This window comes from Gorilla gorilla, chromosome 1, assembly GCF_029281585.2.
Source record: "Gorilla gorilla gorilla isolate KB3781 chromosome 1, NHGRI_mGorGor1-v2.1_pri, whole genome shotgun sequence".
NCBI lineage: Eukaryota > Metazoa > Chordata > Mammalia > Primates > Hominidae > Gorilla > Gorilla gorilla.
In genome coordinates this window covers 106,107,863-106,134,291 of record NC_073224.2, presented here as the reverse complement: position 1 = coordinate 106,134,291, position 26,429 = coordinate 106,107,863, and the positions used below count along the sequence as shown (strand labels likewise).

The following is a 26,429-nucleotide window of genomic DNA, read 5'->3' as shown; positions in this document are numbered from 1 at the left end:
CAGTTTTTAAGATAATATACAACAAATATTTTAAATCAGCAATTATATAAAGGAGTATCTTTTTCAAGATCAAAATAATGGTATTTAAGAGTTGCTATGACTGGACTCGTTTCTACTCCTCTAGCAATATTTCCCATTACTCCTAATAAGTAGTGTTGCCAGACTTTTTCTCAAAAATGTCTCATGCTTTCTTTCTGCTTCTGCTCCTCTGTACTTGCTGGGGTCTTCACCCTTTTCTCTTCCTCTTTACATTCTACCCATTCTTTAAAGGCCTTGTGAAGGCCTTTAAGTGACTTCCTCTTTTCTATTACCTATGTGTCTCATGGCCACTCCCTCAGCTGTTTCACAGAGCTTTATTTATACTCACTTCCTTTAAAGTATTTATTATAGTCTTTCTCTTGGTATAGCTGTCTCTCAACTGTAAACTTCTTAAGAACAGGGATATTGTCTTCTTAGGTTTATATATTCTCCATAGCAACTAGCAGTGTCTTTAACATTGTTATTGCTCGATAAATTTATATTGATTAAAATGAATACTCAGAAGTGCATGTGAACATTTAAAATAGAAATACAAATGAAGTGAGCTACAAAAGTTTTTTTGTACAAGGGTATATTTCAAATATAATTTGTTATGGGAGGTGGGAAGAAAAGTGAAGGAGGAAGAGAACCATGAAATAAATACTTAAGCGCACTAAGCCTATCTGGCACTGTGAATAGGGACTATTTCCTAAACCAATCCAAGAAACTTTAAACCTTCGCGGGGCGGGGAGGGGGGCGGGGGGGCGGTTTCTTTGAGAAATTAGTTTCATCTGGACATTTACTAGTTAAAAATCCTACTTGAAAGAAAACAAATGGCCCAAATGAATACAAACCTTTCCCTCCCATAAAATAATAATTTTAAAAAATAGAGTTTTTTTTTGGTGGGGGAAGGGACGTTAGGAAATGTAATTTTCTCGTTGCTTACCTGATGTTACTCCTGGGTTATGGCTGGACGCGGGCTGTAGCTTCTGCTGTATTTTAGAAGGACACCTGTTCTCCCCACCCCACCCCCGTCCTAGTAGGTGAAAAACTTAGCCACGCAGAGAGCACAAACTTCCTGATCCTTCGATGCAGAGAAGGAATAACACATCAGCTTCCTCAGGATCACTAGGCAACCTACCTTGGTGTTTCTTCATTGGGCCAATCAGAAATCACCAAGGTTGAGTCCCGCCAATCGGAGCTCACAGGGGGAGGCTCTCCCCCAGTTATTCTGTTGCGATCCAGACAAACACCACCAAAAGGAGGCAGGTTTGCGTTCAACCTGACAGATGGTCAATCCAATGAAGGAACCTTGGTGGAAGAGAGGAAAGAGGGCTGCGCTCCCCACCCCCATTAAACCAGCCAATCAAAGCGCTGAGTGAGCTAACATGGGCTGCCAATCTCGAAAGGTTTCTGTGGGTTAATTTCAGTGTAGCAGGTGTGTTGCTGTAGTAGCGTATACTGGGACAATTAAGTGAGATGTGTTGGGATCCAAGCAATACAGCTAAGAATAAATAAATATTTTTACATTGGTTGTTTCTGACAGTCAGTTTATCCTTGACTTGACTGTTACAGAAAAACATGATCTGGGTCAGTTTGTGTACGTTTATATGGTTTACCTTAAACAGGATGAATACATTTCTACCATCGCATATCTACCAGCATTCCCTATAGCGCTTATTACTGACAAACCCATGGATGTGTATGTTTTTGGAATATGGCTGCTGAAACTACAAGAGGCAAACAGACCAAGTTTTAAGTCTTCCTTTTTCTAAAGCAAAGAAAGCAGGCAAGGCTGGAACTAGCTCCCAGGTTTCTCATTAAAAGCACAGCATTTTTCATACTACCACTCAAAAATTCTAGAAAGTGTGCTCAACTCTTCTTGCAAAGTAATAGCTACCGAAATCATCTAAAAATTAGTATTCCCTATCCCCCCATCCTCCTACCAGCCTTTCAAATGAATGGAGCCATATTTCCTGCTACTTAAATAAAAATTAGAAGCGATGAAAGGGCCTACGTACTGAACAGTATTTTATTTATGCTGCAAAAAATGCCATACTTTAAAAATCAGTCTTTTTGTCCTGTAAAAAAAAGCATAGTAAAGGTAAAGCACCAATTCTTAAATTGTACATTATATATTAAAATGTTAATACATTATGTCAAAATATTGAAGAACATTGTTTTAATAACAGCACAATGACAAAAGAGCCAGTTAAATGGTATAATTTTAACATAAGTAAAAAGTGAATCCATACCAAATTTTAATACCAAAGTAAACATTACTGTTTAGAAAAATGGCATTAGAGGGCCTTAACAGTTAGTATATATTTAAAGGAAATATTAAGTAGGTAATGAACAAAATCAATTTTGAAATTTTACTTATTACAGAATCAATTATGACATTGGTACTTTTGCTTTTATTCAAAAGTTCTATTGGATTTATCTCAAGATTAAGGACCACAATATGACATTCAGCCAAAAACTTAGTTTTAGTGTACAAACTGCTTTAAACTACATATACATCTTCAGAGTTAGGGAAATACAATATAGGGTCCTTCAGTTTAAATGTTGAGAAGAACTCTGCAAGCCTGCAGAACAAAAATAATTTTTATATATGTTCCTTTGGTTCACTAAACTTTCTCCTTTTTGGCACTGACTCTTGACTAGAAGAATCAAAGTGATGGAGGACCTGTCAAAAGAAAACAACTACTAAGAATAGATACTTTCCTGTTTAAATGTCTTTAATTGTAGATTTTTTCATGTATCTGAGATTTCTCTTCTTTTTTAAAAAATTTCTGCCTAGCATACCTAGCATAACTATATCTGGGTTTCTTAAAAGTAGAGTAAAATTTATTATTAACATCTTCCAATGGCTGCTGAAAGTATGTACTTGCAAAATGTATAATCTTCAGTAGGGCTGCTGTAGAAGTGAGAAGATAGATTTAACATTATGTCCTCAAAATAGCCAAATATTTCAGAGCAATAAGAAGGGAAAAAAGATTTTAAAATGAACTACAAATAGAAAAACATTCTACTTTGGAATCATGTACGATTTAAATCATGTCTTGCTTTTGTACTCTTGAGACGTTAACATTTGAGTTTTAAAAATAGTCTTAGGTTTTCAGTTGTCTAATTCTAACCTACTAATAATACTAAAATATCTAGTTGGAAAAATATGAATAATTATCTCAGAAATGGCAAATACATTATCTGATTTGGTAAAATAAGGTTCTAAATATGAAACAACTATAGGGTTTAAGTCAGGAAAAGATTTTTTTCTCCAGAGGTACTAGGAGGAGACCCTATATTTTTAGGGAACACATGTATTTAGTAAATTATCCTCCTTCTACTTCAGTTTTGATCTCTAGAAAGCTCAGATCAAATTTGTGGCCCAATTTCAGTTCTATATAAACAAAATGGCCTTAGTGTTCTTGTACTGTCACTTTCTCATTCTATATTCTCTTATATTTTTCCTGGCACTGATTTTTTTTTTTTTTTAAAGATGGGGTCTTGGTCTGTCGCCAGGCTGTAGTACAGTGGCGCGATCTCGGCTCACTGCAACCTCCACCTCCCAGGTTCAAGCGATTCTCCTGCCTCACCCTCCCGAGTAGCTGGGACTACAGGCGTGCGCCACCACGCCCAGCAATTTTTTTTTTTTTTTTTTTTGGTAGAGACAGGGTTTCACCATGTTGGCCAGGATGGTCTCGATCTCTTGACCTCGTGATCCACCTGCCTCAGCCTCCCAAAGTGCTGGGATTACAGGCGTGAGCCACTGTACCCAGCTGATTTTTAATTTATATATTATAAATTCCTCCAATTACTTTAAATCATTCATGGAATGAGACAGGAGATGTTTTCATGGAAAAAACTAATAAAGCAACATAGGGCATCTTATTTCAAAATCACCTCGATTTTTAGAACAAAATATATTTAAACAAAATTTGAATATCAGAACTCTCAGGTACATCGAAAGATATCAAGTTCATCATTTTAAATTTAATCTGTAGTAATGATATTCTGATCCTTGCCATTGTATTCAAACTATACATTATCATAAGACTTACTATTCTCCCAGATTCATGTTGACTTCTCTTCCGATTTTCTTTGGAAGATTTTACTGGTTGATTTCCATTTGCCTCCACAAAGATAGAATAATTATTAATTGGTTATTTCTCAAAGAACAGCCAACACTTGATTTTTCAATCTTATGCAACGATATGCAACATTTATTTATTTATTTACTTTTTAGGGACAGGGTCTCCCTCTGTCACCCAGGCTGGAATGCAGTGGCACCATCATGGCTCACTGCAGCCTGAAACTCCTGGCCTCAAGGGATCCTCCTGCCTCAGCCTGCCAAAGTGCTGGGATTACAGGAATGAGCTACAGTGCCCAGCTGGATATACAATTTTTTTAAAAAACAGCTTTATTGAGATATAATTTAGATACTATATGATTCACCCATTTATAAGTGTACAATTCAATGATTTTCAGTACATTCACAGAGTTGTACAACCATCACTACAATCAATTTTACATCACTTTCATCACCCCAAAAACAAACCCCATATACCTTAGCTATCACTCTCTTATTCTGCCATCCTCCCACCAGCCTTAAGACTGTCTCAATAACTTTCCCAGTTCTGACTTTCAAATGAAAGGAATAATACAATATGTGGACTTTTGTGAGTAACTTCCTTTAATTAGCATGTTTTCAAGGTTCATCTAAGTTGTAGCATGTATTGGCACTTCATTTTTTTATGGCTGATATTCAGTTGTATGAATATACCACATTTTTTTATCCATTCATCTGTTGATGTATATTTAGGTTTTTCCCATCTTTCAGCTATTGTGAATAATTCTGTATATATAGTTATTAAAATGAATATTGGAAAATGACTAATGATTAGGTGTCATACAACTATTCTCTAAAACAACATACTTCTTTTCTGATGCTTGAAATGAGCTTTCCAATGATAACTTCCTTAGTATATATAATAATGAATATTTTCATTTCTTGCCCTTTTCTAGCCACAATTCAGTAATAATTCTCAAAATCAGGAGTACACTTGCTCAGAGTTCATATCCAAAAACATGTGCAATTTCAGAAATAAATTTATGTCCCCAAATCATCTTAATGTTACATTACAAGGAGATCTTGCTTAATAATTTTTAAAATGCTGGTCTCTATCCCTATATCCTAGTAAAGGTTATTCATCCTACATATAAACTGGCTAAGATGAACATTTTGCTTCTAGAAGTAGTAAATCTTGACATTCCTTTATCTCTTGCTTTCATAAGATACTCATTTGAATGCTGCCTTCTGCCAGTTCTAACTTCCCATTGAGAATAGGGGTGGGGGAAGACACTTAAAAATGGCACTATAATGAGTAGTGTTCCGATAAATGTTTAATAACCAGCTCTAGGAGAGAAACAAACCTTGAGGCATTTGCGGATTTCTGTGCTGTGAATACTACCAACATGTCCAATTTAAGCTACCAACATGATATCTCCGAGTGGGGAGTTGGGAAGAAATGTTCTAGCACACCACTAACAGAGTGAGCTATTTATTTCCTAAACTTTGGATATTTTATGTATTTTACAGAATGCTTTTTCTTCACCCCAATGAACCTTTGAGAGTAACTTAAAGGTCTAAAATCAAACATGAATTTTGATTTAGTATAATTCATACCAAAAGCTAAAATAAAGCAGCGATTTTTTTCCCTTAAGAATATGAGATTCATTTTATACAAGATATATACAAAAGATTAATTTGTAATGTCTTATTAACAAGATACTCAATTTATAAGATTGAGCATGGTGCTCACTTCAGCAGCACATATGTTAAAATTAGAACGATATAGAGAAGATTAGCATGTCCCTTGCACAAGGATGACATGCAAATTCATGAAGCATTCCATATTTTTCAGAGTGAACAGAGAACCTATAGAATGGGAGAAAATTTCTGCAATCTATCCATCTGACAAAGGTCTAATATCCAGAATCTATAAGAAACTTAAACAAATTTACAAGAAAAAAACAAACAACCCCATTAAAAAGTGGGTAAAGGACATGAACAGACACTTCTCAAAAGAAGACATTCATGTGGCCAACAAACATATGAAAAACACTCAACATCACTGATCATTAGAGAAATGCAAATCAAAACCACAATGAGATACCATCTCATGCCAGTCAGAATGGTGATTATTAAAAGTTAAGAAACAACAGATGCTGACGAGGCTATGGAGAAATAGGAACACTTTTACACTGTTGGTTGGAATGTAAATTAGTTCAACCATTGTGGAAGACAGTGTGGTGATTCTTCAAAGACCTAGAACCAGAAATACCATTTGTCCCAGTAATCCCATTACTAGGTATATACCCAGAGGAATATAAATCATTCTATTACAAAGATACATGCACCTGTATGTTCACTGCACCACTATTCACAATAGCAAAGACAGAATCAACCCACATGCCCATCAGTGATAGACTGGATAAAGAAAATAAGCAGCCATAAAAAGAAATGAAATCATGTCCTTTGCAGGGACATGGATGGAGCTGGAAGCCATTATCCTCAGCAAACCAACACAGGAACAGAAAACCAAACACCACATGTTCTCTCTTATAAGTGGTAGATAAACAATGAGAACACATGGACACAAAGAGGGGAACAATACACACTGGGGCCTGTCAGGGGGTTGGAGGGAGGGAGAGCATTAGGATAAATAGCTAATGCATGTGGGGCTTAATACCTAGGTAATAGATTGATAGGTGCAGCAAATCACTACGGCACACGTTTACCTATGTAACAAACCTGCACGTCCTGCACATGTATCTTGCAACTTAAATTAAATGAAATTTAAAAAGAAAAAAAGATCAAGCATGGGAACATTCTGGCATTCTAGGAAACTTCTCTGGGAGTCTGGATGATAGTATCACTTCTTCCCAAAACCTTTCCTGGATCCCTCTCTTTAATATACCTTCAGTAAAATTAACCATTCCTTTCTTTGTGCCTATGTAGCCTATTCAGACTTCTATAATGGCTCTATATCATTGCTTGTTTATTTCCAGTTACTAAACTTCAGCTAAGACCATGAAGTATGTGTTATTCAGGTTATATCCTAAGCACCTAGTAAAATACCTGACACATAATAGGTACTTAGTAAATACTGGTTTAATAAATGAAATATTAAAATAAACTCACATATGGGGGAGAATTACAAGGTTACAATGGAAAACAAACCTAAAGAGATATTTACCATTTTATTCTGAAAGACTTTTCCACTTCTTGTTTTGCTTTCAGACATATCAAGTTCAGATGTTTTATTGACTAACTGCTCAACCTAAAAAAGAAAATAATTACAAAAAATATAACTTAGTATAATAAAACCTTTTCATAACACAATAAATGGGGTCCAAAAATTTAACCACATAAAATTTAGGGTCTTGTCAAGTTAAAACCAATAATTTTGAGTTGGTTCATACTGTTCAAAAAGCACAAAAGTAAAGATAGTGAAACTGACACTTTACATAATTGGCCAACCACTGAACTGAGAAAGTACCAAATGATCACCAGGCACCACCCTTCCAGAAGACAAGAAATTTAGTCTACTTATTTGAGAAATGGGCTGGGCAGAGGAAGACAGACAATCAATCATCAATCATATTATTTCCAAGTTCATATTACCTAAATCTCTTATTTCAGGATTTTACTGTATTTGAAAAGCAGAATAAAACATGTATGCTCCAAGGCAACACAAATGTATTATATATTCTACTTATAAATACAAAGCAGGGTGGAATAAATAACTGCATAAGATTCTATCTAGCTCTGAAATTCTCAGATTCTACCAATAGTATTTAGGTTTATTACTAAACAAATCCACCAGTAATATACTCAAAATTCATCAACATATAATTTCCAGATTTAGTTAATAACAAGCATTCTAAATATTGAATTTTATTCTAAAAGACCTGGAATAAGAAAATCTGAAAAATAAAAAATTAGCACATAAGCAACTGTCCTGTGAACAAAACAAAAGTGAGATGAAACTATGAAGTTGATACCTGAGAATGAGAAATAGAAAGATCTGTACTTTCTTTAGACCTCATAATTTCATCTTCCTCACAAACTAAACTTGGTTCTGTAAAAAAAAAAAAAAAAAAAAAGTTACATGGGTATAAAATTGAGTTGGAAGTGAGTTAATGTACATTTTCATTAACTTCTTACCTTCAAGTTCAGAAGATGCAGGGTTTTTTTCCTGTTCTTCCATTTTAGTTTCAATGTCCAAATCATCCTACATAATTATGTGAAGAAAAAAATTGACACATTTCAAAAAGGAATTAAAACAACTGAGCAGAAAGCATTTATGAACAAATTTGTTTCATGTGAAGGCTAAATACAATATAAAACTACTGGCCGGGCATGGTGGCTCATGCTTGTATTACTGGCACTTTGGAAGGCCATGGAGGGAGGATTGCTTGAGATTAGTAGTTCCAGATTAGCCTGGGCAATATGATGAGACCTCGTCTCTATGAAAAAATTTTAAAAATTAGCCAGGTGTGGTGGCATGTTTCTGTCACCTGAGGCTGAGGTGAGAGGATCGCTTGAGCCCAGAAGTTTGAGGCTGCAGTAGCCGTGATCATCCCACTGCGCTCCAGCCTGGGAGACAGGACAAGACCCTGACTCAAAAACAAACAAACAAAAAAACCCAGGCCAGGCGCAATGGCTTACGCCTGTATTCCCAGCACTTTGGGAGGCTGAGGTGGGCAGATCACTTGGGGTCAGGAGTTGGAGACCAGCCTGGCTAACATGGTGAAATCTCGTCTCTACGAAAAATACAAAAATTAGCCCGGTGTGGTGGCACACACTTGTAATCCCAGCTACTCAGGAGGCTGAGGCAGGAGAATACCTTGAACCCAGGAGGCTAGAGGTTGCAGTGAACCAAGATCTGCCACTGCACTTCAGCCTCGGCAAAAGAGCAAGACTCTGTCTCAAAAAACAAAACAAAACAAAACAAACAAACCAGAAAACCCCAAAAACCTACAACTACCTCATGGTTGCTAGAAATAAAAGTGTTCCTAGAATTTCTATCAAAAGGCAATTTATTAATCCAAATAAAGTATAAAATACTATTTTTCTTTATTTTGCAGGGTTGCTTTAAGGACAAATGATAAAAATATACAACTTTCGGCCAGGCGTGGTGGCTCATGCCTGTAATCCCAGCACTTTGGGAGGCACAGGTGGGCGGATCACCTGAGGTCAAAAGTCCGAGACTAGCCTGACCAACATGGAGAAACCCTGTCTCTACTAAAAATACAAAATTAGCCAGGCATGGTGGCACATGCCTGTAATCCCAGCTACTTGGGAAGCTGAGGCAGGAGAATCACTTGAACCTGGGAGGAGCAGGTTGCTGTGAGCTGAGATCGTGCCATTGCACTCCAGCCTGGGCAACAAGAGTGAAACTCTGTCTCAAAAAAGAAAAAAAAGTAATAAACAAAAACTCTTCAGAGAGTTATTGAAGGATAAGCTCAGTCATGTTATGGTAGAAATTGCAACAGGTTTAATGTCTACATTACAATTATTGTTCCCTTTGTGATACATGTGAAAGAGATTTAAATATTTTAAAGAATGCTACAAACACCTCAGCCATATTTGTTATAAAGCAAGACTGGGATTTAGGTCTTAGAAAAAAGTTTTTTTCTTTGACTGAATTGGTTGAAAATTGATTGAATTTTCTATGTGTAAAGATGTGGTTAGACAGCCTAATCAGAATAGTGAATCTCTGTACATAAGTACTGTAGTCATAATTTAGAATAAATTGAGACACAGAATACAAGAGAGGTGAGATTAAAGGACATAATGTTAATGCTTGAAAGATTAAAGCAATAATGACTTTCATATTTGCTGGAAGTGAGGCAACAAAAAAACTCTTTTATACTTCTATTCATCCATTCACTCGACTAATACTTAGGACGCACTAACTAGAAATCCAAGTGCTAGGCACAGGATGATGAAACAGTTGAATGAGACACTTTTCCTGACTTCCAGGAACTTCCAGGCTGCTTCAGAACAGTGACTTTCCAGGCCCTAGAGAAATTCAAGCACAGGCTACCTGAACACTTAGTAGGGATGTTGTAGAAAAGATTCCACCATTAGCCGGGAGTTAGACTAGTGCAATGCTTTTCAAATTATGCCCTAGAGTCCTAGGGGTTTCCTCAGAGTCCACTATGAAGGTAAGTGACATAGGGAGTGGCAGAGCCTCCAGGAACATTCCCTACTTCAACCAGAATAGTTGTGCTTTTAAGTTCTAGTACAATGTTGTTTGGGCTAAGTAAAAAGTTTTAAAACCACAGGCCTAGACTTTAAGGTCCCTTTCAACCTTGAGTTTATGATTATAATACAGAATTTACACAAATGTTAATGGGAGCTATGAAAAATCTTCAGAATTGAGTCAAACATTTGTTATTATTGTTCTTTATAACTCTTGAAATACACTTACACTTGTATAATGCTCCTGTTCATCTTCTACATCTTTGTCCCTCAGGATTTTTTGAAATGGTGTTTTTATTTGTTTTGGTGATAGTATAGTCGAATCAATATTTTCCATTCGTTCTCTCTCAGTGGTCACTTTTACTTTGAAGATGTGAAAAGGTGTTGAGACTTCTCCCACATTTAAATACATAGGTTCCCCTTCAAATATAACTCCTTCACAATCACCATCCTTAAAACCGGGAGGCTGGTAATCTGGGGGTGTAACTGCAAAAAAGTAAGTGTAAACTGTGCTGTTCATGAAATTAAAGAAAATATAATTATTATTATAAAAACACACGCAGATTGCAGGTATTTCAAATAGTATATAAGGGCATAAGGTAAAACATAAGAATTACTCTCCTACTATGTCCAAGTCCCCATTTTATTCCCTAAAGGTAAGCTTTGTTTTCTTCACTTGACTGTCTGTGACCTTGAGTAAATTATTCATCATCCCTGATTTGATTTTCTCAACTGTCAAATGGTGAAAATAATAGTACCTACTTCATAGGGTTATTGTGGGAATAAAATAAAGTGTCATAAAATGTTGAGAAGAGAACTGGCACATAGTAAATACTCAATAAATGTTAGTTGTTATTTTTGTTGCTTTATGTTCTTCTAGAAGACATGCATATAATAAAAGATATTTCATATTTACATAGGTTTTAGGAAATAGATATAAAATTCCTTAAAAAACACAAATGAGCTCATACCATTCCATACCTAGCTGGTTTTAACTTAATAATATATCTTGGATAACGTAATTTATCAGCACCTTCTTTTTAACAGCTTGTGTAGTATTCTATTACGCAGATGGACCATAATTTATTTACTCAGTCCCCAATGAAGGACACTGAAGTTGTTTCCAGTTTGTTCCTATTTTAGCCAATGCTATAATCAAAATCCTTATATAACTTTGCGTATTTGCACAATTATATTTTCAATATATTTTTCTCACTATAGAATTTCTGGATTAAAGATAATGTGCATTTAAAATTTTGATACTGCCAAATTGTCCTCTAAAAATGTTGCACCTGTTTACAGTCCCTCGAGTGTATAAAAGTGCCTGCTCGGCCGGATGCTGTGGCTCACGCCTGTTATCCCAGTACTTTGGGAGGCCAAAGTGGGTGAATCACTTGAGATCAGGAGTTCAAGACTAGCCTGGCCAACACGGTGAAACCCCATCTGTACTAAAAATACAAAAATTAGCCAGACGTGTGGTGGCGAGTGCCTGTAGTCCCAGCTACTCAGGAGACTGAGACAGGAGAATCGCTTGAACCCAGGAGGTGGAGGCTGCAGTGAGCTGAGATTATGCCACTGCACTCCAGCCTGGGAGACAGAGCAAGACTCTGTCTCAAACAAAAAAAAGTTCCTGTTTCCCCACATCCTTATCAATAATGGATTAACATGTTTTACCAATCTGATAAGTGAAAACTGTTAACTCATTGTTAAATTTGAGTGAGGTTATACTTCACATGGATATGTTCCTATCACTAGAGAAGCATCTATTTTAAAGCTTAATTTTGTAAATCTTTCTTTCTTGAATAGTGATATTAAGTGTAAATTTTATAATTTCAAAAAATTTAGGTGCTAAAAATATTTGGAATGGAAACCAATTGTTTCAATAATGATAAAACATATGTACCAACTGAAACAGGATGTATTGCAAATAGTACCTTCATCATAGTAAAAAAGTTTCATGGTCAAACAAACATCATTAGGTAAAGGCCCCAGATTTTGCATTAGGATATAAATCTTGCGAATGAGGAGAATGCTTGCTTTCTTGGTGTCAGTAGACGACATGCTAGATTCGTTGCTTTGGTTTTTACTAGAAGAGAATCACATATTAATTTATTTTATAAAACCTGTGGCTTCTAATACCATAACTTTACATTTTAACTATTTGAGATTCTTATTTCTATTATAGCATTAAGCTGTTAACTTGAAAGTTACCATGTGTTTTAATGTCACTATTATAAAATTTTAATATTAATATCATTGCTATAAATAATAATTTTACTTAAGTGCATTTTATATGAAGTGTTTAAAGAAAGCAAATTATGTTTTAAAATTATATTTCTATATTTCTAATCACCTAAGTTCTCTTTCCACAATTAAAATTGCTTATTATTAGCCACAGAATCCTGGCTTGAAGCTACTGCAAGCCACCACTCCATTTTGCATAGCCACATCTTGATGGTTAATTGGGGATGTCCCCGCAGTTTCAGAATGAATCCTGAGGTTTAGCTATATAGCATTAATATGAATAAGTGGTAATCTGTAATACAAACAGAAAACTATAGAACAATACCTTATGAAGTCCATGAGTGGTCCATTATTGGTGTATTTGAATTTGAATTGGTAACATTCTGAAATTGTCTTAAATAGAAAATATCGCAGTTATGCTTCTGATATTCAGTACTAGCTGCTAAATAGCTATATTCTGTTTTGTATGACTCAACATTTAGTCAATACTTTTTTCTGCCGTATTAATCCCTGTTGATCCATTGAAACTTTTGATTCCTCATAGTCAGTTTTCATGGTTTGGGTTTGGGGCTTCAGTCTTGGAGAGACATTTATTTCCCAACTTATTGTAATGTATGTTATTGTAGGGAAAAGAGAGATCAGATTGTTACTGTGTCTATGTAGAAAGGGAAGACATAAGAGACTCCATTTTGAAAAAGACTTGTACTTTAAATAATTGCTTTGCTGAGATGTTGTTAATTTGTAGCTTTGCCCCAGCCACTTTGACCCAACCACTTTGATCCAGTCTGGAGCTCACAGAAACATATGTTGTACGAAATCAAGGTTTAAGGGATCTAGGGCTGTGCAGGACGTGCCTTGTTAACAAAATGTTTACAAGCAGTATACTTAGTAAAAGTCATCGCCATTCTCTAGTCTCAATAAACCAGGGGCACAATGCATTGCGGAAAGCCACAGGGACCTCTGCCCTTGAAAGTGGGGTATTGTCCAAGGTTTCTCCCCATGTGATAGTCTGAAATATGGCCTCGTGGGATGAGAAAGACCTGACCGTCTGCCAGCGCGACACCCGTAAAGGGTCTGTGCTGAGGTGGATTAGTAAAAGAGGAAAGCCTCTTGCAGCTGAGATAGAGGAAGGCCACTGTCTCCTGCCTGCCCCTGGGAACTGAATGTCTCAGTATAAAACCCGATTGTACATTTGTTCAATTCTGAGATAGGACAAAAACCGCCCTATGGTGGGAGGCGAGACATGTTTGCAGCAATGCTGCCTTGTTATTCTTTACTCCACTGAGATGTTTGGGTGGAGAGAAACAAATCTGGCTTACGTGTATGTCCAGTCATAGTACCTTCCCTTGAACTTAATTATGACATAGATTCTATTGCTCACATGTTTGTTGCTGACCTTCTCCTTATTATCACCCTGCCCTCCTACTACATTCCTTTTTGCTAAAATAATGAAGATAATAATCAATAAAAACTGAGGGAACTCAGAGACCGGTGCCGGTGCAGGTCCTTGGTATGCTGAGCGCCGGTCCCCTGGGCCTACTATTGTTTATCTATACTTTGTCTCTGTGTCTTATTTCTTTTCTCAGTCTCTCGTCCCACCAGACTAGAAATACCCACAGGTGTGGAGAGGCAGGCTACCCCTTCAGTTATTTATACCACATGGAAGGAACTCCTTAGCAGGCAGATAAGGGAGGCAACACACCTCAGCAGAGTGGCTAACACAGGGCATAAATCTTTGCTATACTGTAACCACAGGCAAGCCACTTAAGCCTTAGTTTAAGTATTAGTTTCCCCAGCTAAAAAAGAGATTAAAGACAGTACATATCTCATTGGTAGTTGTGAATAAATATTCACAAGTGGGATAATTTATACAGGGTACTTTATAAAGTACCTGACATATAGTAAACATTCAATAAATATTATTATTGTATCAACAAGGTTGCTAATTTACTGATAGAAAAAATGCACAATTATAAAACATATGAAAATAAATGAACATTTTCTGAACAATCAGTTTTCTGAACACAATCTATTAATTCACAGCCTTTACCCAAATGATCTGCTTTGTCAGCATGAACACATATTAAGCATTAATTGCAGTGTGAGTATCAAAGAAAAGACACATTCTCAGCCCTCCTGAAGCGTGAATACTTTTATTGCTTTCTTTATATTTCATTGCTTACATAGTGATGTTTTTAAACATCTATTTTTAACACCAGTTTAAATCTACCTCTCCTTGACTGAATGAAACGTTATATTGTAACAGCTATAGCGTAATGGGTAAACACCCAAATTGTGAACTGGCCTTCCTAGGTTCAAAAACCTGGTTCTGCCACTTCAGGCACTATGACCTTAGGCAAGAAACCCCTTGTACTTAGATTTCCTCATCTGTAAAGCGGAGATGCTAATAGTGGTTACCTCATGAAGGTTGGGATGAATAAATGAGATAATGCACATAAAGCCCCAAAGAACAGAGCCTAATATAAAGTAAGCACTCAGTAGATCTTTCCCCCTTGCTTCTTATCTTCTGGTTTTCCCTTTCACGTTCTCCCTTCTCTCCTTTAATGGTAAGATAAATAGGTAGCTATGAATGGATTGGGATGAATATTCGAAGTTTAAGGATGACTTTCTTACTTTCCTAAAACTCAAGCCCTTTCATAATTCTAAAATATAGTATAAAAAATACTATAAAGAATTAGACGTCAGGAGATTTAAGTTATTTCTAACAGTTTGTAAGCTTTGTGGCCTAAGATCAGTCACATAATCTCTGTCATGCTAATCTGTTTAAAGGTAACAATCCAAGCCCTGCCTTACCTCAGAAGAGTTTTATGAAGCTCAAATGTGAAAATATATATGAAAGTATATTGATTAAAGCATAATTAAAAGCATAAGATATTCTTATATTATGTTTCGTGTTATTTTTAGATATTAGAGGCATTATATTTCTTTAGTAACTCAAGCACACTTACCTGAGGATCTTCTGGGTTTGTGTATACCTATTTAAAAACAATTTACAATTGAGTTATCTAAGGCTAAGTATTCAAGAACTAAATTAGATGTTTAGACTAAACTTCATGTGAACTCATCAAAACAAACAAATAAAAATGACCACCCAAAATATTACTTTTTCATTCCATTGAATAGATCAGTTATTTGAATAATGTGACATAATCAACTGATAGTTTTGGTGTCATTTAATTAAGCAAGGCCAAATTTGGCAGTATTAAAAAAAGAACACACAATTTAAAAATACTTACAGCTAGAACAACCATCCTTAGCTGAAATACAACAAAGAACAAAAATCTTACTTGTAGTCTATAAAATAATTTTTCATTATGAATCATAAGAATTCTTTGTCCTATTTCAACATGTATTCCTAATAACAAATAATCATGGCAGATCTTGACTGCATAAGATCAATGCCTATAATGCAGTACCTTAGATATGCTTCCCTATCCCCTGAAATATCTGTTGCTACTAAAATTACTGATGATTGAAATTCATGTCAGCACTTTATTTCATTGACTTAAGCAAAAAGGACATTACTGCCATTACAAGGAAAAAATATATATATTGTGAAATAACACAATATATGTGTTATACTGAAAACAACGAGAACTGATTTTGAAAAAAGAAAAAGCAGAGTTCAGGGCCCTATGAATTCAACAGAGGGAGGAAGTTTTGGAGACCATAGGAAAAGAAAATCATAGAAAATAATTTAATCAAGTGATCTGCCAAAAATCTAAGAGTCATCCTTGATTCTGATCTTTTCCTTGTATTACACAGCCAGTCCATCAACAAATCCAATCACTTCTACTGCCAAATCTATCCTGAATCTCCTCTCTCTGCTATCCTGGTCTAAGCAACCATTATTTCTCACCAGTACTACAGTAATGGCCTAGGTGCTATTCTCCTTACTCCCAATCTTAATCTCCTTCTACAGCATATTCTCTAAGTTGTGGGCAAAGTGATTTAAAACAATTTTTTTTTTAAGACAGAGTATCACTCTGTCACTCAGGCTGGAGTACAGTGGCATGATCTCAGCTTACTGCAATCTCCACCTCCCAGGTTCAAGCGATTCTCCTGCCTCAGCCTCCTGAGTAGCTGGGATTACAGGCGCACCAACACGCCTAGCTCATTTTTGTATTTTTAGTAGAGACAAGGTTTCACCATGTTGGCCAGGCTGGTCTCAAACTCCTAACCTTAGGTGATCCACCTGTCTTGGCCTCCCAAGGTGCTAGGATTACAGGCGTGAGCCACCATGCCTGGCCTAAAACAATTTTTAAATGTAAATCAAATATTACATTTCTATGTATAACCTTTGAATGGCTTTTCTTTGCACCTAAAATAAAAGCCACTGAGTGCTCTGGCCCTGCTTACCTGCCCAGGCTCATCTCATGTTATTCTCCCCCACTGCACAATTGCCCTCAGTCATATTGGCCTTCTTTTTGTTCCTGGAACTCTCTAAACTTCCTTCCAATTCTTTGCATTTGCTGCTCTGCCAGGAGTATTGTCTCCTAAAATCAATGCCTGGCTGGTTTCTTCTCATTCAGGTCTCTTCAATGTCACTTCCTCAGAGAAGCTCCTATGACCATCCCATCTAAAGTTACTTCACCTTTCCATTTACCACATACTTTTGCTAAAAATTTTAATGGCAATTTAACATTATTGAGAAGTATATGATTTGTTTTATTAACTACTTGTTTTCCTACTATACAAGGGACCCTTTTTGTTTTGTTGATCACTGTTAGCTTACCCAGTTCCTACCTAGAAGAGATGCCTAACACATAACGGGCGCTCAATATTTACTACGCCTTAATGGGGGAAGATTAGGAACCATGAATAAAAATTAATCTTCTTGAGGCTGAGGCAGGAGAATGGCGTGAACCTGGGAGGTGGAGCTTGCAGTACGCCGAGATGGTGCCACTGCACTCCAGCCTGAGCGACAGAGCAAGACTCCATCTCAAAAAAAAAAAAAAAATTCATCTTCTTCACAATTAGCCTAGTGCTGGACTTCATTATGCAAGTTGGTACTAAATTATACTAAGTATGCAAAAAGGATTACAATACATCTTAAAAGCTTCTTAATTTTGCTAATTCAGAATTTGTGACAATTTAACCTAGATTATGTGGAAATTTATTTTTGAACCCTAATAAGGAAATAATTTATTAAATTATTAGTATAAACAAGCTTGTAGAAGGCATGTGAAACTAATGAATAAACTATTTGGAAAGACTCTTTAATTCATTAAATTTTTTGTAAGTTAACACGTGTTATTAATACAAATAAGTGTTAAAAAAACCAGCTTGGAAAAATTTGTTTAGTGTTAATTCCATTATCTTTAAATGAGTTGATGATTAGTCTTTAAAATATTCAAATGTTTAGGCTTTTCAGTAATTCAGACTGACCTACACTCAAGTTAGTTCAAATGAATGTTTTACTACATGATAACTCCAGTTATATTTGTAGATCATAAACTGTAGAAAAAAAAGGATAAAGAGATTGCAAGACTTACATATTTTTTCTGTAAAGCATCATAACATCCTAGCATCCTAAAAAAAAAATCAAGGATTCATTTTTAGACTGAATGCATTTCCAGAAAATAGTTATTTTCATAAATTTCCATATTATCTCATTACTAAATAATACAAAAATGTCTTATTAAAGCTCCCTTCTTATTAACTGGCTTAAAACAAGACAAAACATAAAAAACAATATGGCAGAAATGTAAAATGATGATAAAGATGGAAGGGAAAATACAAAATATCTGATAGCTATTTGTGGGGAACAATAATAAAATAAATAAAGCCTGCTTGCATGGGGCACAAAATAAAGAAACATTTATTTTTAAAATTTATTTTTCCAAATACCTAGACTTCAAGGAGAGGAAAACTTCAGTGGAAAATTTAATGACCTACAAAAATGCTATCTAGCATTAAAGGGTGATTCACTAAAATTTGGTTAAACACCAAAGGTATCCAAGGTACAAAAAAAAGTAAAATGAGAAAAAAATAATTTTCTCTCTTTAGGTATTCTTTTACTTGCCATTTCACTAACTGTGTAGATCCTGGGCAATTTTTATCTTCTCTCAGTATTTTGACACAAAGATCTAAACACAAAAATGATGAAATATAGAGTTACTTAAGAAAAGTAAACAACTAGAAATTTTAAATGAAGTTTATTTTCTTCTGCTGTGTATTACAGGTAAATTATTATTATAATTATTATTATTTTGAGACAGGGTCTCACTCTATCACCCAGGATGGAGTGCGGTGACATGATCTCGGCTCACTGGAACTTCTGCCTTCCGAGTTCAAGCCGTTCTTCCACCTCAGCCTCCCCAGTAGCTGGGACTTCAGGTGCGCCACCATGACCGGCTAATTTTTGTATTTTTTGGTAGAGACAGGGTTTCCTCATGTTGGGCAGGCTAGTCTTGAACTCCTGACCTCAGGTGACCCGCCTGCCTCAACCTCCCAAAGTGCTGGGATTACAGGCGTGAGCCACCTTGCCCAGCACAGGTAAATTATTAATAGCAATAATTAATATTATTAATGTAATTAAAGGAAGAAAGGTTATATGAAAGTAGTCTTTTAATATTTATTATAAGATGCCATCATAATAATTAGGATGCAAGCTGATGGGTACAAAAATATTTTGTAAAAAACTTATAGAATCCATGAAATTAGATATGTTGCTTTCATGCCATTGTTATACAAGAATCTTAGAATCTTATCCCAGTAAAATACTTGTAAAGGCCAAGAAGTTAACTGGCTATCAAAAACAAAGAGGCCTGCAAAGAAGCAACATGTAACACAGTGGAAAAGACTGAGAGTCTCTCATATCCTCAGGTACCTTAATTGAAAAACAGGTATTTATAGGATGGTTACATGAATTAACAAGATATCGTATATAACATAGTGCTTACCATATTGCCCAGCACATAACTGGTGTACAATATTATGCATGTATAATGTACTGAGAAATAAGTTATTATTGTAGTATAAACTGGCTGTATTATTATTATTATTTTAACTTAAAAAATAGAGATGGAGTCTCCTTATGTTGACCAGGCTGGTCTTGAACTCCTGGCCTCAAGTGATCCTCCTGCCTCAGCCTCCCAAAGTGCTGGGATTACAGACGTGAGCTTCCACGCCTGGCCCTGGCTGTATTATTTTTACTTCCTTAAAATAGCACAAGAACATACACTACTACTGTATGTTTTCTATCGATTTCTTTCATCATTATAAGCATAATTTCAGGTAAAATTATACTTGAGAAACTGAGGAAAAATTTTATGATTAAGTGCTTCTAAAGGTATTGAATATATATATGTATATATTTTAAAACCATTTAGGTATCCAAACAAAAACAAAAACTTGTACATCAATGCGGCATTATTCATAATAGCCAAAAAGAGAACCCAAATGTTCATCAACTGATAAAGCGATAAATAAAATGTGGTACAGCCATACAATAGAACATTATTCAGCAACAAAAAGGGATGAAGCACTTATCCATGCTACAATACGGAGGAACCTTGAAAACATGCTAAGTGAAAGCCAGTCACAAAGGACCACTTTTTTTTTTTTTTTTTTTTGAGACTGAGTCTTGCTCTGTTGCCAGGCTGGAGTGCAGTGGCACAATCTCGGCTCACTGCAACCTCCGCCTCCCGGGTTCAAGCGATTCTCCTGCTCAGCCTCCCAAGTAGCTGGGACTACAGGCATGCACCACCATGCCCGGCTAATTTTTGTATTTTTAGTAGAGATGGGGTTTCACCATGTTGGCCAGGATGGTCTCCATCTCTTGACTTTGTGATCCGCCCGCCTCGGCCTCCCAAAGTGCTGGGATTATAGGCGTGAGCCACTGCACCCGGCCAGGACCACATTTTATATTATTTCATTTATATGAAATGTCCAGAATAAGTAAATCTGTACAGACAGAAAGTAGATTGGTGATTGCCTAGGACTGGGAAGGTTGAGGGGAAGTGCATAGTGGCTTAAGGGGTATGGAGTTTCTTCTTGGGATGAAGAAATGTTCTAAAATTGACTGTGGTGATGGTTGTACAAATCTGTTAATTTATTAAAAATCATTGAAATGGGCCGGGCGCGGTGGCTCACGCCTGTAATCACACCACTTTGGGAGGCCGAGGCGGGCGGATCACAAGGTGAGGAGATCGAGACCATCCTGGCTAACACGGTGAAACCCCGTCTCTACTAAAAATACAAAAAATTAGCCAGGCGTGGTGGCGGGCGCCTGTAGTCCCAGCTACTTGTGAGGCTGAGGCAGGAGAATGGCCTGAACCCAGGAGGTGGAGCTTGCAGTGAGCCGAGATGGCACCACTGCACTCCAGCCCAGGCGAGACCCAGTCTCAAAAAAAAAAAAAAAAAAAAAAATCATTGAAATGTACACTTTAAACAAGTGAACTGTCAGGTACATGAATTGTATTAATAAAGCTTCTATTAAAATAAAATTTCTAAGTCAAAAATTATAGTTTTGGAGCAAGCAAAAATAAAAATACCATTTTAAAAGAAAGCTTTAAAATAAATATTGTATTACCATCTAGATATCTTGTTCCATAAGCGCATTCTGGGAATATTCCCCTCAAATACGTGATACAGGATACTGAAACTGCTAGAAGCCTCTTCACTAACACCAAAGACTGGTGTTCAGTTGATATCTTATTGGGAAATACCAGTGCACTCTAAAATTCAAGGGAAAGTAGAACACTTTATTTAAATTTATTAAAAATAAAGTTTCTCTTGACTTAACATATATCCAATTTTGTATAAGCATAGTACTCGCCCCAAGAATTCCTCCCTATATTGGTTAGTAATCCCCCAAAAGTCAGAGCGGCATGTAAAATGTGAGGGTACTTCTAGGGTAATAGCCTAAAGGACATATGCAAAAAGTACCTAAAAATCTTTTAATTTTTTTTTTTTTTTTTTAAATTGAGACAGGATCTCACTGTATTGCCCAGGCTGGAGTGCAGTGGCACAATCACAGCTGCCTACAACCTCCATTGGATGCAAGTTGATGGGCACAGAGTATTTCATTAAAAAAGTATAGGCCGGGTGCAGTGGCTCACGCCTGTAATCCCAGCACTTTGGGAGGCTGAGGCGGGTGGATCACAAGGTCAGGAGTTCAAGACCAGCCTGGCCAAATGGTGAAACCCAGTCTCTACTAAAAATACAAAAATTAGCTGGGCGTGGTGGCAGGCACCTGTAATCCCAGCTACTCTTGAAATCCCAGCACTTGGGAGGCTGAGGCAGGGAATTGCTTGAGCCCAGGAGGCAGAGGTTGCTGTGAGCCAAGATCGCACCACTGCACTCCAGCCTGAGTGACAAAGCGAGACTCCATCTCAAAAAAAAAGTATATAATCATTATATAATTCTTCAGATTATATTCAAATATATCAAGTGCTTGTATTTTGAGGATGAATAAAACAAATGTTAATAGTGGCTGGTATTTTAAAAACACCTTTTTGGGACACCCATATAAAGTGTTTTTCAGTTTAATGGTTTTTAGTTTATTCACAGAGGTGTGTGTGCAACAGTCACCACCAATTTCATAACATTTTCTTCATCCCAAAAAGGAAACCCATACCAATTAGCAATCACTCCCTGTCCCTTATCCCATCCCACGTCCTACCCATTAGCCTATCTGTCCCTATAAATTTGCCTATTCTAGACATTTCATATATGACATTTCATATATCCTCGCACAACCTCTAAAGTAGCTGAGACTACAGGCGTTGCACCACCATGCCTGGCTAATTTTTTTTTTTTTTTGTAGAGATGAGATCTCACTATGTTACCCAGGCTGACCTCAAACTCTTGCGCTCAAGCAATCCTCTCACCTCAGCCTCAGCTCAAAAAGTACCTAAAAATCTTAAGAATACCCTTGCAGACTAACTGTCTGTAAATGCATAACACATGGATAGATTACATTGATTTTTCTCTTTGGTCACTGAGTAGGTATAATAGAGGTTAAGTGTAATGCAAAATCCTATACAAATACAGCAAATGCATATTTGTCTCTCAGTTACAAACATTCATTTTCTTTCTTTTTGAGACGGAGTCTCACTGTTACCCAGGCTGGAGTGCAGTGGTGTGATCTCGACTCACTGCAACCTCCCCCTTTTGATTTCAAGTGATTCTCCTGCCTCAGCCACCTTCATAGCTGGGATTACAGGCGTGAGCCACCGTGCCCGGCCTCATTTTCTTATTTATTTATTTTTATTCTGCTTATATATTGAACATTCATGTTCTAGAGGTGGACTGCTATGAACAATAATTTCATCAAAGCAACAAAGCAGTATTCATTAATACCTAATGTAAATTAAATGTGAATGAGCAATTTAATGCAATGCAGCAAACATCCAATAGAATTCTCAATTAATTCAAAATACTTTAGCAAATATCTTCATTTCTTAAAACATGCACTTTCCTGGTATCATAAAACCCTCAAATAGTTGAGCCCTAACTTCCAACAGAGTATTTGAGACTTCAAGAAACAATAAAAGCAGCTATATTAAGATATACCAAAATACAAGAAATCATACCATGGGAGTCCTCTGCAACTGGGCAGTGGCCATCTTCTTCTGATAAAGTATTTTCTTTAATTCAACCTTGTGACACAAATACAAGCTTTAACTTAGAGCTCATTTTTTTCCTCTAACATTTCAGTTTACCACATATAAAATTCAAAACAATTTTATGTGAATAAATTTGAATTTCTTTAATTAAAATAGAGTCTTCAAAAAAGTAGAGGTCGATATTGCAGTAGAACCATTTTGAGTAGGGTCCTGATTTGAAGCCATTTGACTAGCAAGTCGCAAACAAATGGGTTATTAAGAAACTGTTTAAGAGAACTTTTTAAAAAGGCACAATCTTCCTATTTTTATTCCCTATACATATTCAAACAATGACAACATTGTACAGGTAGGTATTCAGTATTGAAAAATTGCCTGGCAAACCCTCTAAACTTTTTCAGTTTTATTTCTTTTTATTTTTCATTTTTTTGAGACAGAGTTTCGCTCTGTCGCCAGGCTGGAGTGCAGTGGCGCGATCTCAGCTCACTGCAAGCTCCGCCTCCCGGGTTCAAGCGATTCTCCTGCCTCAGCCTCCCGAGTAGCTGGGACTACAGGTGCCCACCACCACAGCCAGCATATATATATATATACAAATTTTTTTTTTTCGAGACGGTGTCTCTCTCTGTTGCCCAGGCTGGAGTGTAATGGCGCGATCTCGGCTCACCGCAACCTCCCCCTCTGGGTTCAAGGGATTCTCCTGCCTCAGCCTCCTGAGTAGCTGGGACTCCAGGCGTGCCACCACGCCCAGCTAATTTTTGTATTTCTAGTAGACACGGGGTTTCACCATGTTGGCCAGGAAACTCCTGACCTCGTTATCCGCCCGCCTCGGCCCCCAAGGTGTTGGGATTATAGGCGTGAAGCACCGTGCCCGGCCGCTAATTTTTTTTTCTATTTTTAGTGGAGACGGGGTTTCGCCATGTTGGTCAGGCTGGTCTCAAATGATTCTCTGGCCTCAGCCGCCCAACTTGCTGGGATTACAGGAAGTTGTGTGTCCGGAACCACTGTGTCCGGCCCCAATTTCACTTTTCTTAATCAGACAATTCAGCTGGAAGAGTTTACTAAAGAGGCAAACTTCATAGAAGAACCTATTTACGTTAAACGTTTAAATTTATCCTGACAAATCCTGAATTCGCCGTCCGTACTCACCCCATCTCAAGAACCTCTGTTGACAAGTAAGTGGGTATACATTTTTACCGCAAATGTTTTACCACTAAGACCTTAAGAAACTTAAAAGTAGGGGGAAGCTGACAAAGAGATTAAAAAGTAAAATATACGCACACACACACACATATATACACACTAATATATATTACATTACGTCTGAGGGGCAGGCGCCGGAGACCAGAAGAGCTGCACGAGGCTGCACGCGCTGTGCCCGACGCGCATGCGCTTTCCTTCAACGGTCACCCGCTGGGGCGCGACAGTGGCTTTTTGACCCCTGGTCGAGGTCACCTTTCCCGCCAAGCGCAGCGCAAGGCAGCAAGGCGCACTGGGAGCCTCAGACACGGGAAGGCTCAGCGCCACGTCTCAGGCAGTGGAAAAGCCAGACAGAAGGGGGAAGGTTAAGTAACTGCATGTGCAGTTACTGAATTTCTGATTGTTTCCTGACTTTTGATTTTCTTTCTTTCTTTCTTTCTTTCTTTTTTTTGAGACGGAGTTTTGCTCTTGTCGTCCAGGCTGAAGTGCAGTGGCATGATCTTGGCTCACTGCAACCTCTGCCTCCAGGGTTCAAGCGATTCTCCTGCCTCAGCCTCCCAAGTAGCTGGGATTACAGGCGTCCGCCACCATGCCCAGCTAATTTTTGTATTTTTAGTAGAGACGGGGTTTTGCCATGTTGGCCAAGCTGGTCTCAAACTCCCGACCTCAGGTGACCTGCCTCCCTCGGCCTCCCAAAGTGTTGGGATTACAGGCGTGAGCCACCACACCCGGCTGACTTTTGATTTTCTTATTGGAACTACCACAAATTGCATTCGCACCTTCCAATCTCCTGTATCTTCGGGAAACCATTTGCTTTAGCAGTCTTCTACTTAGCCACTTCCACTGTGTTATGTCATTGGGGACAATGGATAGCTTTGAATGTAATTTGTCTCATTTAGAAATAAAATAAAATCAGAGTGGGTAGGTATTAATAGTTGGAGATTATTCAGTAGTACAAGCTTCTTAGTTTACAGATTATTATATATCCAAATACATTTCTTACCAGTGTAAACATTCAATTACAGGCATACCTTGGAGATATTGCAAGTTCAGTTCCAGACCATCCAATAAAGCAAACAACACAATAAAGCAAATTACACAATTTTTTAGTTTTCCATGTGTATAAAAGTTATGTTGGCTAGATGTGGTGGCTCATGCCAATAATCCCAGCACTTTGGGAGGCTGAGGCGGAACGATTGCTTGAGGCCAGAAATTGGGGATCAGCTTGGGCAACAAAGTGAGACCCTGTCTCTACAAAAAATAAAAAAAATTAGGCAGAGGTTGTGGCACACACATGTAGTCTCAGCAACTCAGGAGGCTTAGGCAGGAGGATCCCTTGAGCCCAGGAGTTTGCAGTTGCAGCGAGCCCTGTTTGAGCCACTGCACTCCTGCCTAGGCGGCAGTGAGACTTGTTTCAAAAAAAAAAAATTATGGTTACACTATTAATATCTTTATATATATATATATATTTTTTTTAGATGGAGTCTTGCTCTGTCTGTCGCCCAGGCTGGAGTGCAGTGGTGCAATCTCGGCTCACTGCAAGCTCCACCTCCTGGGTTCACACCATTCTCCTGCCTCAGCCTCCCAAGTAGCTGGGACTACAGGCGCCCGCCACCACGCCCGGCTAATTTTTTTGTATTTTTAGTAGAGACAGGGTTTCACCGTGTTAGCCAGGATGGTCTTGATCTCCTGACTTCGTGATCCGCCCGCCTTGGCCTCCCAAAGTGCTGGGATTACAGGCATGAGCCACTGCGCCCGGCCCTTAATATATTTATTGTACATATCTTATGCTTACTGTAGTCTGTTAAGTGTGCAGGAGCATAATGTCTAGAAACAACGCACATACTTTAATTTAAAAATACTTTATTGCTAAAAAATGCTAATGATCATCTGAACAATCATCTTTTTGCCGGTGGAGGGTCTTGCCTTGATGTTAATGGCTGCTGACTGATCAGGGAGGTGTTTGCTGCATGTTGGGGTGTCTGTGGCAATTTCTTAAATTAGGACAACAATGACATTCACCACATCGATTGACTCTTCCTTTTACAAAAGATTTCTCTGTAGCATGTGATGCTGTTTTACAGCATTTTACCCACAGTAGA

General features: G+C 37.4%; 2 protein-coding genes and 1 non-coding gene across 8 annotated transcripts in view; 1 reads left to right on the top strand and 2 right to left on the bottom strand.

The window, feature by feature from the left end:
- GOLPH3L (golgi phosphoprotein 3 like) overlaps positions 1–1,316 on the bottom strand; it is a 51,079-nt gene extending 49,763 nt beyond the window's left edge. The window contains exon 1 of one of the 2 annotated variants that reach the window (XM_019021778.4): positions 965–1,316. The gene's annotated coding sequence lies outside the window, so the exon portion shown is untranslated. The remainder of the gene's footprint in view (positions 1–964) is intronic. The other variant, XM_055358883.2, reaches the window with a different exon arrangement.
- Positions 1,317–2,024: 708 nt separating this feature from the next.
- Positions 2,025–24,572, bottom strand: HORMAD1 (HORMA domain containing 1). 5 transcript variants are annotated; one of them, XM_019021785.4, is made up of 15 exons: positions 24,444–24,572; positions 23,101–23,166; positions 21,096–21,240; positions 18,585–18,648; positions 18,055–18,091; positions 15,796–15,816; positions 15,508–15,534; positions 12,864–12,931; positions 12,229–12,380; positions 10,524–10,780; positions 8,252–8,318; positions 8,089–8,165; positions 7,281–7,364; positions 4,083–4,154; positions 2,025–2,707 (listed from the first exon to the last, which is right to left on the bottom strand). In XM_019021785.4, the coding sequence occupies exons 2-15, from the start codon at positions 23,131–23,133 to the stop codon at positions 2,627–2,629; spliced, it is 1,185 nt and encodes a 394-aa protein (XP_018877330.1). In that variant the 5' UTR covers positions 23,134–23,166; positions 24,444–24,572; the 3' UTR covers positions 2,025–2,626. The 5 variants fall into 5 exon arrangements, with proteins under 5 accessions (XP_018877330.1, XP_018877343.1, XP_018877337.1 ...); XM_019021792.2 differs by lacking the exon at positions 24,444–24,572 and adding an exon at positions 24,277–24,398 and having other exon boundaries at positions 2,039–2,707; XM_019021798.4 differs by lacking the exon at positions 15,796–15,816 and having other exon boundaries at positions 2,033–2,707.
- LOC115932130 (U6 spliceosomal RNA) lies at positions 5,836–5,942 on the top strand. Its single transcript, XR_004068458.1, has one exon. It is a non-coding gene; the product is annotated as a U6 spliceosomal RNA (small nuclear RNA).
- Positions 24,573–26,429: the final 1,857 nt, after the last annotated feature.